General features: G+C 43.1%; 1 protein-coding gene across 1 annotated transcript; it reads left to right on the top strand.

Moving 5' to 3' along the window:
- The first annotated feature begins 296 nt into the window (after positions 1-296).
- On the top strand, positions 297-13744 carry ZDHHC6 (zDHHC palmitoyltransferase 6). The gene is made up of 11 exons (XM_028730275.2): positions 297-452; positions 2801-3266; positions 4227-4318; positions 4498-4657; positions 5346-5507; positions 6499-6552; positions 10902-11069; positions 11345-11386; positions 11819-11964; positions 12054-12094; positions 12699-13744. The coding sequence occupies exons 2-11, from the start codon at positions 3000-3002 to the stop codon at positions 12800-12802; spliced, it is 1236 nt and encodes a 411-aa protein (XP_028586108.2). The 5' UTR covers positions 297-452; positions 2801-2999; the 3' UTR covers positions 12803-13744.
- Positions 13745-15346: the final 1602 nt, after the last annotated feature.

Here is a 15346-nt window from a genome sequence, read left to right as displayed (position 1 = left end):
GACCGCCCGGCCGCCTTCGCCCGTTTCCAACCTCTCCTGGCAAAGAAGCTGCTCGGCTTCTAAAATTAGAAGCCTCTTAAATCAGGCGGCGGGCTGAATCGGCCTCGCAAGTTAGTCCGAGCATGGGCAGAGAGCTCAACTTGCTCGCTCCCCGCCACAGAACGGCGGCCCCCTCGGATCCCGTTTATCCCGACGGCACGGAAAATGTGCGCTGCTTGTATTTGAGGGACATATTTCCGAGCGCACCTGCCAGGTTGGTGAGGGCGCGACGGAGTGAGGGCGGAAGCGGAGGGTTATCCGTCCGGGTCCTACCAAGGTGCCCCGGGGAAGTGGCCGCGCGGAGCAAGCGAGGGTGCGAGCAAGCGGAGGCGGCGCGCGGGGCATGGCTGGCGGGCGCCGTCTCGGGAGGACGCGGCGGAGCCTCTGGCTGGAGTGACCCTCGCCCTGCGCGGGTAAGGCGCCTTGTTCTGCCCCGGGCGGGAAGGGCGGCCGCGGAGCCACCCGACCCTCCTCGTTCTCTTCTGCCAAGGAATCCCAGAGGAATCCCTTTCAGCCCCTGGGGAGAGCAGGAAGGCGGGACGGAGGAGCGGCTGCGTCGCGACCTGCCTTCGCCCCGCTCTCCTGGCTTCCTTTCGACCCCTTCCTCCTCTCCAGCTTTGGCCATGAGGTTTCCGCCTCTTTCTTTCTGGGTCTTCGATTGCTGCCAGACAGGCAGGCAGGCACCCAACAGGTAGCGCTTTTCCTTCCTCTGCCGTTTCACCTGTGGAACTGCTGCCTGTTGCGCATCCTCTAGAGACCGAAATGCCGAGAGGCCCTAGCTAGCGGGTGCAAGACCTGCTCCCTCTTTTCTCTGGCCGCGTATTTCAGGGATGCATTTAATTATTAGCCGGTTATTTGGGTTTTATTAGAGAGTTCTCATGGAGAGACCAACGCCATGGCAAGAAGCCCTTGGGGGGGGGGGAGCCTCTGACGGCTTAAAGAAACCATCCAGTGGCTTTCTTAAGTAGGATTTCCTTTTTTAATTATTTGCAGAAAGTTTTGTGTTTGTGCTCCTCACATCACATTGCTTGATCTGAAGGCAGCCCTGTTTAGGGAAGTTTTCAATGTTTGATGTTTTATTGTGTTTTTAATATTCTGTTGGGAGCCGCCCAGAGTCGCTGTGGAGGCCCGGCCAGATGGGCGAGGTTTAAGTAATAAATTCTCCTTCTCCTTCTCCAGCATTTTACAGACTTCTCTCCTTCGCTGTGCAGTTCAGTGCTAGTAAGCTAGAATGGGGGCAGCTTTGTCACATTACCCTTTATTTTGTGTTCCAGGCCCTTGGCCTGAAACTAAGTAGCTTCTCCTTTAGTGTTTTCATACTGCCAAGTGGAATGGTGAAATTGACTCTTGGAAGCCAAAAATTCTGCAAGCTTCTAAGGGTGGATTCGATACTTGTACAAAAAGACCAAGGCAACGTAGATAGTCCGGAGGCCAAGCAGAATGTGGGAGCAGACATAGCAGCAGCAAGTTATGAGGACATTTTCCACAACAAGGTCCACAATAAGTATTCCCCAAATTTCTCATAGCTGTTCATATGTTGTTAGGGAAAAATTGTAAGAACTACCTGCTCTGGGCAAACCTCACCCTCTCTGTTCTGGAAGCTCCACCTAAAGTTGAGTAACTCCCTGAAGTAGGTAGATTATGTGATTCAGATGTAACTGATGTAGAGTTGTAATAGTTTCTTGGTCTCTTCTGTTAACTGACTGGAAGTCAGCAATATCCTGTAACAAAATACAACAATATATTTGCCAGTAGGCAATTGGGGCTTAAAAGAAGTTTAACTTTCACAATTTGTGTGCAAAGGCCACAAATAAATAAATAAATCACTCTGTTAAGCAGTTTGGTTATTTATTATTTAACTTGTGCAAAAGAAATAGTGTGTGTTCCATACACTGATTATATTTAATGACAGGCTGAATGTTGCCTCTGCTGTTTCGCTCTCATCTGTTACAATGCAAAATCACTTTAAATGTACAGGTGCCTGATGGACACCTTATTCTTTCATTGTACATTACCAAGAGGGAAACATAACTAGCTGAATGGACTGGAAGCAGTGGCTGAAATCCAAATAGCTGTTTAAGCACCTTCAAGGGGTATGTGCTACCAAGTCTCCTTTTCTTTGAAAAGCTGAACCCACGGTCACATCACAAACTACCAGAGTCTCAAAATCCCTTTGAAGAAAGATAGCCCCATCGGACACATGATTGTAGTCTCACGTTTCTTGGAATCCTTGCCAAGAAGTACCGAGGATACAGCAAGATGAGTTCCTTATGCTTTCAAGAACAGGCTGAGATGAGTAACTCAAAAACAGGAAGATTGTTCTGTCTGCTTAGTGAAATAATTGCGCCTCATTTCCTTAAATAAATAGCTGTTTTGTGTATACCAGATGGGTCAGAATAGACAGGAGGGCTATTGTCTGGTTTGGTTTGCCCCCCCCCCCAAAAAAAAAGAAGTATCATAGTTTGTGACTGTTCTTATTCCATAGATGAATCAGATTTCATGTTAAATGGTGCTTTTTAACAATCTGAGAGCTGGGCAATAAGCAGAAGAGGGAATGAAGGGCACAAGGACGAAGTCTGAAGGACATGGTTCATTTTCAAGCCAATAAACTGTGGGTTATTGGTCTGATATTGTTATGTCTGAACTGAGCCTGTGTGAGAAGCAGCGCTACATTTGTCAAGCTGTTTTTGTTTCTAATCCAAATAATTTATCTTTGAAAGTATTGTTATTACTATTGTTTACTTTTTCTCCCTCTGTTTAGGTGTGTGGTAGAGGCAGCCTTTCCTTCAGACACTCATGCTGAAGAACTTCTGCACCAGATACCGCAAATGGCTTAACTCCAGCTACTTTGCACTTGCTATTTGGACATGTAACCATTGCTATAGAGATGAAAACTTATGACAAGTGGAAACATATACCTGAAAGGAACCACCTGAAATAGGAATTCACGTCGTTGCAAAATGGGAATGCTTTGTTCAGTTATCAGGTTTGAGAATCTCCATGAACTGAAGCGACTGTGCCACTGGGGCCCCGTCATAGCTCTCAGTGTAATAGCAATATGTTCTGCCATGGCTATGATCGATGCTGTTCTGTGGTACTGGCCTTTGGATACAACAGGAGGAAGTATCAATTTCATCATGCTCATCAATTGGACTGTTATGATTCTCTACAATTACTTCAATGCCATGTTTATTGGGCCTGGATACGTTCCCTTTGGATGGAAACCAGTAAGCAAATGAGATATCCTTTTTAACCCTTCACTTTTTGTGTGTGTGTGTGTGATCACAGCCTCCTTCCCAAACCTACCAGATCCTAGCCTAGAACAGGATCTCTGGACCTAGTTTTATGATCTGTAGAATCAGATCAAGATGGGAGCTGAATTTTCGCAGAGCACCATAGGAAACTCACCGATAACTCAGTCACCATCTTGAGCAATGTTTGTTGAGTATGAAATCAGCACCACACATGTGAAGTCAAATTCAGTGATCACCTGGTGGCCTCTGGTGAGTAAAAATTGCCTCCAGGTGAGAAGGTGTACTGACTGTGCATTAGCTGCCAGTCAGATTACTCTCTTCTAAGGGGAACGTTCAAAATCTTCTTTCCTTGGAACAAGATGGTTTAGAAACAGGTTCCGTTTCTGGTGGCTTCCTTGTAAATAAGTCCTGTTGACCAAAGCGGGACATACAGCCTAATTTAATGTGTATTTACTTACCAGGGCTGCAAAGGAAGGGAGATGTTGGGAAAAACAACAACAGGACAAATGCCTAGGACAGGAACCTTTGGTTCTCCAGATCCTACAGGACTACAGTACCCATCATTCACCCACCATTGGTCATGCTGCCCAGGACTGGTGGGAGATGGAGTCAAGCAACATCTGTAGGGCCACAGGTTTCCCACTGCTGGCCTAGGAATTTCAGTTTTATCTTCTGTAAATTTCTGGCGCCCCATAGCACAAGTGGAAATGTTAATACTTGTGGGGATTGGTGCTTAATTATGCAAATGAATACTGAATTCTCCTGCAAAGTTGGTAGTGCAGGGGGATTTTATGGGTAAAGGTTGAGATTGCCATCTCATGACTGCTGAACCCAATTAGAGAGGAAGCTACACCCAGACAGAATAGCATAAGAAAGTATAGACTATACGTTAGAGACTTGCTCCTTATTTGCCTTCTTTTTTCTGTTTTTGAGGAAAACTCTCAGGACTGCATGTATCTACAGTACTGTAAAATATGCCAGTCTTACAAGGCTCCCCGCTCTCATCACTGCCGAAAGTGTAACAGGTACAACTGCTTATGTTTGTATATTGTTCAAGTGCTCGGTTAATAATCGTGTAATACCCAGATCTGCTAAAAATGGGGTTGGAATTGGCCACTAATTAAGCTTTAGTGATTGGGAGTAGGAAGGACTGGCTGGTGGTGTGTTTGTTGAACAGGACTATTAAACTTGGATTGCTTCTTAGGTGTGTGATGAAGATGGACCATCACTGTCCCTGGATCAATAACTGCTGTGGGTTTCAGAATCATGCCTCCTTCACTCTCTTTCTTCTGCTAGCCCCTCTTGGATGTATCCATGCTGCTTTCATTTTTGTCATGACCATGTACACTCAGCTTTATAACAGGGTAAGAAAAAGCTCTTGACATCTACAGAATTGAGTTAATTAACGTCTGGAAATATAGGTGCTCCATCCCTCTTTAACCCTACCGTGTTTTACATCTGCAGATATAACAGGTGTCATTTGTCGTGTGATCAAATGCATGCCATCCTGGCACCAGTACTGCTGTCTCTTCGTAAACATGTGACTTTTGCTTTGTCCCATGTCTAGACTGTGTCCTCTTTATTATTTTTTTCTGACCACAAGTTGGCTTTTCTCTTTATCTGCAAATAATCTCACAGGCACAGCTTAATACTGAGAATGTTTGAAAGCAATTAAGAAATTAAGCTTGAGTAGAAAAGGAGAGCAAACCAAAACAATATTAATAAGAGAGAGACTTTGTAATGTAATCAATGCATTCAAAAGTTCTTTCCGAGTTTGGGAGATCAGATTCCCCCAGTGGTACTTAGCACAAAATAGCGCGTGTGCCATCTGTTCAAGCTTGGGTTGTCTTTTTTAAAATGGGGACCGCACCAAATATGTTCTTCAGGCAAGACATCATTTCTGAGATGCTCAACTTGCTTAGGCGTCTAGTAAAATTTCTCAGTGAGTTTTGAGGCACTGCCAAAATACTGTCATGCAGAGGAAAGATTCCTACTGTTTGCTTCTTCAGTCAGGAGTTTGCCTGAATTGCCGTTCTTGGTTTCCTTTCATAGGTATCCTTTGGCTGGAGTTCTGTCAAGATTGATATGAGTGCCGCCAGAAGAGACCCCCGCCCAATCATCCCATTTGGGCTGTCTGCATTTGCTGCCTCTTTATTTGCTTTGGGGCTGGCACTGGGAACAACTATAGCTGTTGGTATGTTGTTTGTTATCCAGGTGAGTCTGATGGTTTTTCTTACAAAGTGGCTGAAATCTCTGAGATTTTGGTAGGACACCAACCCATGATGGGGGGGGGATTCTTTAAGCCTTGTTATATTGCAAATCATTGTGTCTTCTGGGTCATCTTTTGGTGCTGTGATGAGCTCCTTTGAAGGTGCGCCGTCATTGCCAATCAGCTGATCAAGGCGGACAGCACTCATTCAGCTCGCTCGCTGTCAGCACTCATCAGCTGATCGGCTCTGATAGGCTTCATCAATCGCACTTGGGAATTCCGGAGGGGCAGCTAAGTAGTGCAGCCCATCCCAGTCGCATCATTACAATCGCCACAAGTGTTGGGCAGGTCAGAGTGGTTTGGGAAAACAGTCACATGCCTGATTCAGACCCCTCCTTGGCCTAGTTAGACCCACGTGATAGAGGTTCCCCACCATGGCTATAGAGGTGAACAATTCAGAGTCTTAACTGGTTGAGCTTTTAGAAAGTTGCTTTTTCTTGATGACTATTCTGATGATGAAACGTTTCATCCTTAAGATCAAGCAGGGGGTGGAAGACTCAACTTGTGGTTCCACCATGATTTACTTGGTAAGCCCCACATCTGGAATAATCTCACCTGAGTTGTTTGTTTGTTTGCCTGTCTCCCTCATTGATGGCTTTCAGATGTCACCTGACAGTATTTTTATTTGCACAGGTTTTTGTAATCTGATAATAGAATGTTTACTCCTCAGAAGCAATGTAGGTATGGCAAATCACTATCGCCCAAATACCTACATATATGGCAATGTTACATTATATATACTGTTATATTCCTTGTGTTATTTTGATGTACATCGCTCTGAGCTTTTTTGGAGAAAGAGCGATCTAGAGATATCCCACATAAATGAAGGAATATAATTCACAAAAACGTTTCTCTGTAGGGTCCTGAATGCAGACCCTGTTAAGTGATATTGGTTTGATACACTTCTGTGGATAAATCTCTCCTTTTCTTTTTCAGTTGAAAGTCATTTTAAGAAACAAAACTTCAATAGAATCATGGATTGAAGAAAAGGTAGGGTTTCGTTCTGATGCATTTTAAAAATATATTTTGCATTAGAGCTGCTCAGTCAGCTGAGAAACACCCCCCCCCCTTCATTGAATGGAGGGAAGCCTTTGCAGATGCTCCCCCCCCATAAAGATCCATAAAGACAAGGCTACTTCTTCCACTGAATTGATGAGTGTTTCCCACACTTAAGCAATACTGTATATGTGTTGTGTATCCAGACAATAAAGTGAGCAGCAGCTCCAGAAACTGGAAATAGTCTTTTAATACTCACTGTGACTGTATCACTAGAGGTCAGTATAATATAAAGAATTTAATGCTTACTTGTATTAGATCATATTTGTTCAAGATGTACAAATGTGAAACATTTGTAGTTTACAAAAGCAACTCAAGTTAGTAAAACCAAAGTTAGTGTGATACTGAAATGGAAGCAGTTTTGAAATGGAAATTTTCTTATTATTACGTCTTTTAGAAATGCACATTTTTGATACTTCACATAAAATTCCACAGCCATCTCTCTGGACAAAAGTTTATACATTTAATCTCTCCATCATTATATAAAGAACCTCAACCTATAATAATAATAATAATCTATTTTTGGTCTTAAAAATACAAAGTCTTAAAAAGCTTATTTGCCTAGATACTTATATATCATAGCTCCTTACCTCTGGTTCTTAAATCCACCAGCCTCTTACCTTAGGACCCTGCAAATTGTAGTGACGCTTCTGACTCCTCATAGGTTCCTTTTGCCCGAGTACAGGAGTAGCAAACCACATGTTGTTGTTGTTGTTGTTGTTTAGTCGTTTAGTCGTGTCCGACTCTTCGTGACCCCATGGACCAGAGCACGCCAGGCACCTCTGTCCTCCACTACTTCCCGCAGTTTGGTCAGACTCATGCTGGTAACCTCGAAAACACTATCCAACCATCTCATCCTCTGTCGCCCCCTTCTCCTTGTGCCCTCCATCTTTCCCAGCATCAGTGTCTTCTCCAGGGAGTCTTCTCTTCTCATGAGGTGGCCAAAGTACTGGAGCCTCAGCTTCACGATCTGTCCTTCCAGTGAGCACTCAGGGCTGATTTCCTTAAGAATGGATGCGTTTGTTCTTCTTGCAGTCCATGGGACTCTCAAGAGTCTTCTCCAGCACCATAATTCAAAAGCATCAATTCTTCGGCGATCAGCCTTCTTGATGGTCCAGCTCTCACTTCCATACATCACTACTGGGAAAACCATGGCTTTAACTATACGGACCTTTGTTGGCAAGGTGACGTCTCTACTTCTCAAGATGCTGTCTAGGCCTGTCATTGCCCTTCTCCCAAGAAGGAGGCGTCTTTTAATTTCGTGGCTGCTGTCACCATCTGCAGTGATCATGGAGCCCAAGAAAGTAAAATCTCTCACTGCCTCCATTTCTTCCCCTTCTATTTGCCAGGAGGTGATGGGACCAGTGGCCATGATCTTCGTTTTTTTGATGTTGAGCTTCAGACCATATTTTGCGCTCTCCTCTTTCACCCTCATTAAAAGGTTCTTTAAATCCTCCTCACTTTCTGCCATCAAGGTTGTGTCATCTGCATATCTGAGGTTGTTGATATTTCTTCCGGCAATCTTAATTCCAACTTGGGATTCATCCAGCCCAGCCTTTCGCATGATGTATTCTGCATATAAATTAAATAAGCAGGGAGACAAAATACAGCCTTGTCGTACTCCTTTCCCAATTTTGAACCAATCAGTTGTTCCATATCCAGTTCTAACTGTAGCTTCTTGTCCCACATAGAGATTTCTCAGGAGACAGATGAGGTGACCAGGCACTCCCATTTCTTTAAGAACTTGCCATAGTTTGCTGTGGTCGACACAGTCAAAGGCTTTTGCATAGTCAATGAAGCAGAAGTAGATGTCTTTCTGGAACTCTCTAGCTTTTTCCATAATCCAGCGCATGTTTGCAATTTGGTCTCTGGTTCCTCTGCCTCTTCTAAATCCAGCTTGCACTTCTGGGAGTTCTCGATCCACATACTGCTTAAGCCTTCCTTGTAGAATTTTAAGCATAACCTTGCTAGCGTGTGAAATGAGTGCAATTGTGCGGTAGTTGGAGCATTCTTTGGCACTACCCTTCTTTGGGACTGGGATGTAGACTGATCTTCTCCAATCTTCTGGCCACTGCTGAGTTTTCCAAATTTGCTGGCATATTGAGTGTAGCACCTTAACAGCATCATCTTTTAAAATTTTAAATAGTTCAGCTGGAATACCATCACTTCCACTGGCCTTGTTATTTGCAGTGCTTTCTAAGGCCCATTTGACTTCACTCTCCAGGATGTCTGGCTCAAGGTCAGCAACCACACTACCTGGGGTGTACGAGACATCCATATCTTTCTGGTATAATTCTTCTGTGTATTCTTGCCACCTCTTCTTGATGTCTTCTGCTTCTGTTAGGTCCTTACCACTTTTGTCCTTTATTATGGTAATCTTTGTACGAAATGTTCCTTTCATATCTCCAATTTTCTTGAACAGATCTCTGGTTCTTCCCATTCTGTTGTTTTCCTCTATTTGTTTGCATTGCTCGTTTAAGAAGGCCTTCTTGTCTCTCCTTGCTATTCTTTGGAATTCTGCATTCAATTTCCTGTATCTTTCACTATCTCCCTCGCATTTTGCTTGCCTTCTCTCCTCCGCTATTTGTAAGGCCTCGTTGGACAGCCACTTTGCTTTCTTGCATTTCCTTTTCATTGGGATGGTTTTCGTTGCTGCCTCCTGTACAATGTTACGAGCCTCCATCCATAGTTCTTCAGGCACTCTGTCCACCAAATCTAAATCCTTAAACCTGTTCCTCACTTCCACTGTGTATTCATAAGGGATTTGACTTAGATTGTATCTTACCGGCCCAGTGGTTTTCCCTACTTTCTTCAGTTTAAGCTTGAATTTTGCTATAAGAAGCTGATGATCTGAGCCACAGTCAGCTCCAGGTCTTGTTTTTGCTGACTGTATAGAGCTTCTCCATCTTTGGCTGCAGAGAATATAATCAATCTGATTTCGATGCTGCCCATCTGGTGATGTCCATGTGTAGAGTCGTCTCTTGTGTTGTTGGAAAAGCGTGTTTGTGATGACCAGCTTGTTCTCTTGACAGAACTCTATTAGCCTTTGCCCTGCTTCGTTTTGATCTCCAAGGCCAAACTTGCCAGTTGTTCCTTTTATCTCTTGCCTCCCTACTTTAGCATTCCAATCCCCTATAATGAGAAGAACATCCTTCTTTGGTGTCACTTCTATAAGGTGTTGTAAGTCTTCATAGAATTGGTCAATTTCAGTTTCTTCAGCACCAGTAGTTGGTGCATAAACTTGGATTACTGTGATGTTAAAAGGTCTGCCTCGGATTCGTATCGAGATCATTCTATCATTTTTGAGATTGCATCCCAGTACAGCTTTTGCCACTCTTTTGTTGACTATGAGGGCCACTCCATTTCTTTTACGGGTTTCTTGCCCACAGTAGTAGATGTGATGGTCATCCGAACTGAATTCGCCCATTCCCGTCCATTTTAGTTCACTGATGCCCAGGATGTCAATATTTATTCTTGCCATCTCATTTTTGACCACCTCCAACTTACCCAGGTTCATGGTTCTTACATTCCAGGTTCCTATGCAATATTTTTCTTTACAGCATTGGACTTTCCTTTCGCTTCCAGGCATATCTGCAACTGAGCGTCCTTTCGGCTTTGGCCCAGCCGCTTCATCAGCTCTGGATCTACTTGTACTTGCCCTCCGCTCTTCCCCAGTAGCATGTTGGACGCCTTCCGACCTGAGGGGCTCATCTTCCAGCGTCATAACTTTTATATGCCTGTTGTCTTTGTCCATGGAGTTTTCTTGGCAAGGATACTGGAGTGGCTTGCCGGTTCCTCCTCCAGGTGGATCACGTTTGGTCGAAACTCTCCACTATGACCTGTTCATCTTGTGTGCCCTGCTCGGCATAGTTCATAGCTTCTCTGAGTTCTTCAAGCCCCTTCGCCACGGCAAGGCAGTGATCCAAGAAGGGGAAACCACATGTTACTGGTCTACAATTTACATCATCCCAGACCATTGGCATGATATTTGAGGCTGTAAGAGTTCACAATATGTGGAAGGCTATCCATGTCCTGGCATGTACTTTTGAGTGCTGGGTTTCTCTCTTTTTCCCCCACTTCCACCTGACAAGTACGCTGGGTACTAGCTCCTTTTAATTCTATTTCTGGTCACTGTCCATTTCATTGGGAGTTGCGCATGATTTCTTCTGAGGCAAATGAGCCACCGTTCACTCTCCCCTGCTTCTTATATATTAAAGTACATACAATCCCTAGGCTGTGCCTACAACTAGCTTTAGGATTTTATTGTTGCATTGTACTTGCAGGCCAAAGACCGCATCCAATATTACCAAACAAGAGAGACCTTTATTTTTCCGTATGACCTGGGAAGCAAGTGGAACAACTTCAAGCAAGTGTTCACATGGTCTGGAAACCCAGAGGGCGATGGCTTGGAGTGGCTCACAAAGGAAGGCTGCCATCAGTACAGTTTGACTGTAAGCTACTATTCTTCACCTCCTCCCCCCACTATGAAATTACCTTAACTATAGTGAAAGCTGAGAAATTGTACTCCCGTCTATCTGTCTGTTTGCCCAAAGACACTCAACAGTAACAACAGAAAAATAGAAAATGTAATCCCTAAAGAAAACCCCACATGCCTCAGTATACATTCAGAGCAGGAAGTTAACAATCTCCAACCCATTTAATGATTCCAGCAAAAATGCCACAGAACTGGGCCAGTCTTAATTCTCCTATACGTATTCTTTTGCAGATAGAGCAACTGAAACAAAAAGCAGACAAGCGAGTGAGAAGTGTAAGTATGTCTGCACTGCTGGTGTTTTAGCATATTGCACTGAAATCTGCCTGGGCTGAATTAATATATTAATATAATTATTATTTTTAATGTAAGATAATGGGATTTTGAAGTTAGTTTTCAGTGATATTTTGGGGGAGCATTTTTGCTAGGCATGTGATAGTCTCCTTACAGAATAAAGCATAAGTGTATATTGTACAGGAGGGGTAACTAACTCATGGACTTTCCAGGCCCCCCAAAGTTTTTTGTGGCCTCCAAGTCTCCCACAATCTTTTTTTTAGTTGACTACTCCTGTGGGTCCCTAGTAGGAACAACACCAGTCAGAAACAGAAGTCTGAGCTCATGTCTCATTTTCAGCATGGATCAGGCACTTTGTAGTCAGCAAGTAGCATCAAGAAATGCATTTTTAACAGAATCTGACAAAACCTTCAGGTGCGGTACCAAGCAATAGAAGACTACAGTGGTGCCTGTTGCCCTCTTACCAAAGGCTTGAGGACGTTCATCACGACTCCATGCACTGAAGAACCAAGAATTTCGCTTCGCAAAGGGGATCAGATTTTAGCCACCAGAGGCTTGAAGTTAGTACTCACTTTGTTATTCAAAGTTCCATTGAAAAATAATCCTGGGGTGAACAGTCTTACCAATTAATTTATTCATTCTCTTTCAGACACTGGATGTATGGAGACAAAATTGACTCGGCAACTGATGGTAATTTTGCATTTGTGTGCATTACACTTTTTAAACTACAGTGTTTCATTTCAATCTTACAATTTAATCCAAAACTGATTTCCCAAATTCATTACTTTTCAATGCTTCCAAACACAAAAAGTGTGAAACAGAACCAGGCCCTGGTTGGAGAAATAGGTGTGGGGGTCTGATACAATTAAAAATTAAACATTTATCTAAACATGAGGCGTTCATGTTGTCGAGTTCTAAGGGCAAGGCCTTCCGAAGATAACCTAAGAGTAGCTTGCAAACGGCATGTAAAACCTGCAGAAAAGGAGAATCAGATCGACACAGCATCTACTAGTGACCCAAACAAGAGCAATGTGCTCACCATCCATCTGCTGACACTTACCATATCTAGGCTAGATTTCAGCAGAATATTAACTGCTTGTCCATAAACCGACAAGTGTGTTATTTTGGTTAGAGATTGCTGGACCTCTGTCATTTAGAGAACAGCCGACATCACCTGGAGAGTACCCCATTTGGCTCCCCCTGTTCTACAATGATTTGGGGAGGTAGGGAAGTAAAGATGCCTGGGAAAGGCTATGTTTTATGGCTAACTTCTGCTGTTTTCTCTCACTGCTAGATGGCAACAGAATCAGAGGCTGGTTTCCAAGGAGGTGCGTGGAGAAATGCCTGTATGATTCTGAAACAGATCAGCCATTGGACAAGGAGAAGAAAACAAGATAACCCTTTCCCTGCCTTGCTTTTGGAAATGGAAAGGTTCCTTTTGGACCACTGTCCTTTTACTTGAAATGTTCTGTACATTGTTCGGTTCATAAATCTATAGCAAAGTGTTTTCGTATGTGTGAGTGCTCACAAGGATGGCTCCCCTAGTGCCATAATCTTAAGTACTTTTTGCCATTTATAAAATGGAGAAAGCCATTCCATTAATGCCTTTTGATATTAAAACTTTGCAGGACAGAACATTTGACCTGTTTTCCTTTGTATTTAATTTTAGTGCTGCTCACTTAAAAGTATCTTGTTTTATATTACATTCCATTGGCCTTTCACCCCCACCTTGGAAGCTGGGAAAAACATTTGGTTTAGTGAACGCCAATGCTGGTAAAAGATTTGATATCTAGGATTATTTTAAATTTTGAAATCATGTTGCTCCCCCCCCCCCCAGAATCACACACACATGTATTATGTATGTATTATTATTCTATGGTGCATAGTTGCAGGTGAGCTTACTGCTAAATTGCTGGAGAATTTTTGCAGTAAATTTTTGTAGTAAAGAGAAAGTTGTATATTTGTCGTGAGCCTAAAGACACAATACCACATTGCATGTGTAGTACCTTCATTAAGTTATTCCTGTTTGCACTGATGGCTGAATGACGTGAAAATTGACTTTAATAGGTTGTATGTTGATGAGAATTAACTAACAATGGGTCATTTGTTCATCTATGTTAAAGCAGGTAGTCTTAACTCAGGACCTCCTTTTCTTCTCTTTCCTATGCCAAATCCTCTGGTTGTCTGAACTTCTTTCTCATAGGCCACGGGCGTTAATTTTTTTCATGAAATTTGTTAGCTGCCCCTCAGCATAGGACAGGTTACAGTTAAAATACGGTAATCAAAGCAATAAAATGCATGGAGAAACAGCAACGCCAATAAAAGCCAACTGAACAACAATGACAGCCATTTTTATAAGATGTTGTAATGTTTGGACAACTAAACTATTCTCTGGTGTCGAAAAGACAAAGTTTATACTAGTGGCGCTTCTCTTGGGGGTGGCATTCTAAGCACAGGGTGCAACAACTGAAAAGGCTCTCAGTGCCCCTTCTAGCATCAGATAGTGGGAGAAACAGGAGGACCTCCAGTGAAGGTTGTAAAGTCCCATCAGATTCACATGGGTGTATCTACACACATATCAAAAACATTCTGAAAAACCTTTTAAAAAAAAGTTTTAAAAAATACATTGAATTTTCCATAAGGCTCACCATCTCCATCTAGTGTCACATTGTGTATTGCATTTAAAACACACTTAAAACTTTTTCTTTGCAGCCATGGTAGAAGGTGGTCCTGCAAGCAGCCAAATTCTGAGAGCCAAAGACAACACCCAGCACTTTTCTGTAATATTCACATTCCGGAATATTAGCCTTGTTTCGCCATCCTAGGCTTCATCAGTAGAACAGGTTCATAGAACAGGTGAGAGCCAGTGTGGTGTAGTGGTTAAGAGCGGTAGACTCCTAATCTGGGGAACCGGGTTCGCGTCTCCGCTCCTCCACATGCAGCTGCTGGGTGACCTTGGGCCAGTCACACTTCTCTGAAGTCTCTCAGCCCCACTCACCTCACAGAGTGTTCGTTGTGGGGGGAAAGGGAAAGGAGAATGTTAGCCGCTTTGAGACTCCTTAAAGGGAGTGAAAGGCGGGATATCAAATCCAAACTCTTCTTCTCTTCTTCATATGTAATATATTACAGGATAGTGGATTTTACGGCATAGTAGTGGTTGCAGTCATGCTATAAGATCCACTACTGATGAAGCCTAGGTTGGCGAAACAAGGCTAATATTCCGGAAAGCCTGGTCTTAGACTCTGTGAAAGGATTCTGTGGAACTGTAAGAACCCTTCATGTGGATTATTGGACTCTTTGAACCGACAGGTGGAATAGATACTTTTACATGTATGGACCTTATGCATGAACTGATTAGAGCATGAACTTATCCACTGGATCTTCTGCTTTTTTCGTTGAACCTTATGAGACTTCCGTTGAAATCTACAATTCGATACAATGAATAGTATACCTTATTTATTCAAAAGGTTGGATTTTACGGCAACCCCCCTGCAAATTAAATATCCTACCCAGATCACCCACTAACTAATATTACCCAACCAAAAATTGAGACACCTGAATAGCAGATTCCTCATTGCCCATTTCTCATTTCACACTTGTAGAATTTCTAGATGCTGCTGGACTAAATTTGGTGGACATCAGTTCAGGTTCTGAAAGCCCTGCTTAGTCATGTAGTCTAAGCATGTAGAATCATGATAGCTGCTAGTTGTACAGGTGTAGACACTAGTTTTCTCAGTTTTGTTTTGGTCTTCAGGTTAAATGAGCGATTTAATGCAACGACCACCTATCACATATTTAGAAACCAGGATTTCTATGAAGTCTGAAAACTAGAACCAAACTCTCGATACAAGAGAAGTCAGATAGTTGTGGGTTTTTATAAAGACTGGATTACGACTGTAGCAAATCCTTGGTGCTCAACGCTAGGCACATGCAGCATCTACT

This window comes from Podarcis muralis, chromosome 6 (assembly GCF_964188315.1).
Source record: "Podarcis muralis chromosome 6, rPodMur119.hap1.1, whole genome shotgun sequence".
Lineage (NCBI taxonomy): Eukaryota > Metazoa > Chordata > Lepidosauria > Squamata > Lacertidae > Podarcis > Podarcis muralis.
The sequence above is the reverse complement of the archived record's forward strand: the minus strand, read 5'-3'. Positions and strand labels throughout refer to the sequence as shown.

Coding starts and splice junctions, on each gene's coding strand:
- ZDHHC6 (XM_028730275.2), top strand. CDS start 3,000: ATGGGAATGCTTTGTTCAGTTATCAGGTTTGAGAATCTCCATGAACTG. Junction 3,267..4,226: donor TTCCCTTTGGATGGAAACCA/GTAAGCAAATGA, acceptor TCTGTTTTTGAG/GAAAACTCTCAGGACTGCAT. Junction 11,387..11,818: donor CAGACAAGCGAGTGAGAAGT/GTAAGTATGTCT, acceptor CAAAACCTTCAG/GTGCGGTACCAAGCAATAGA.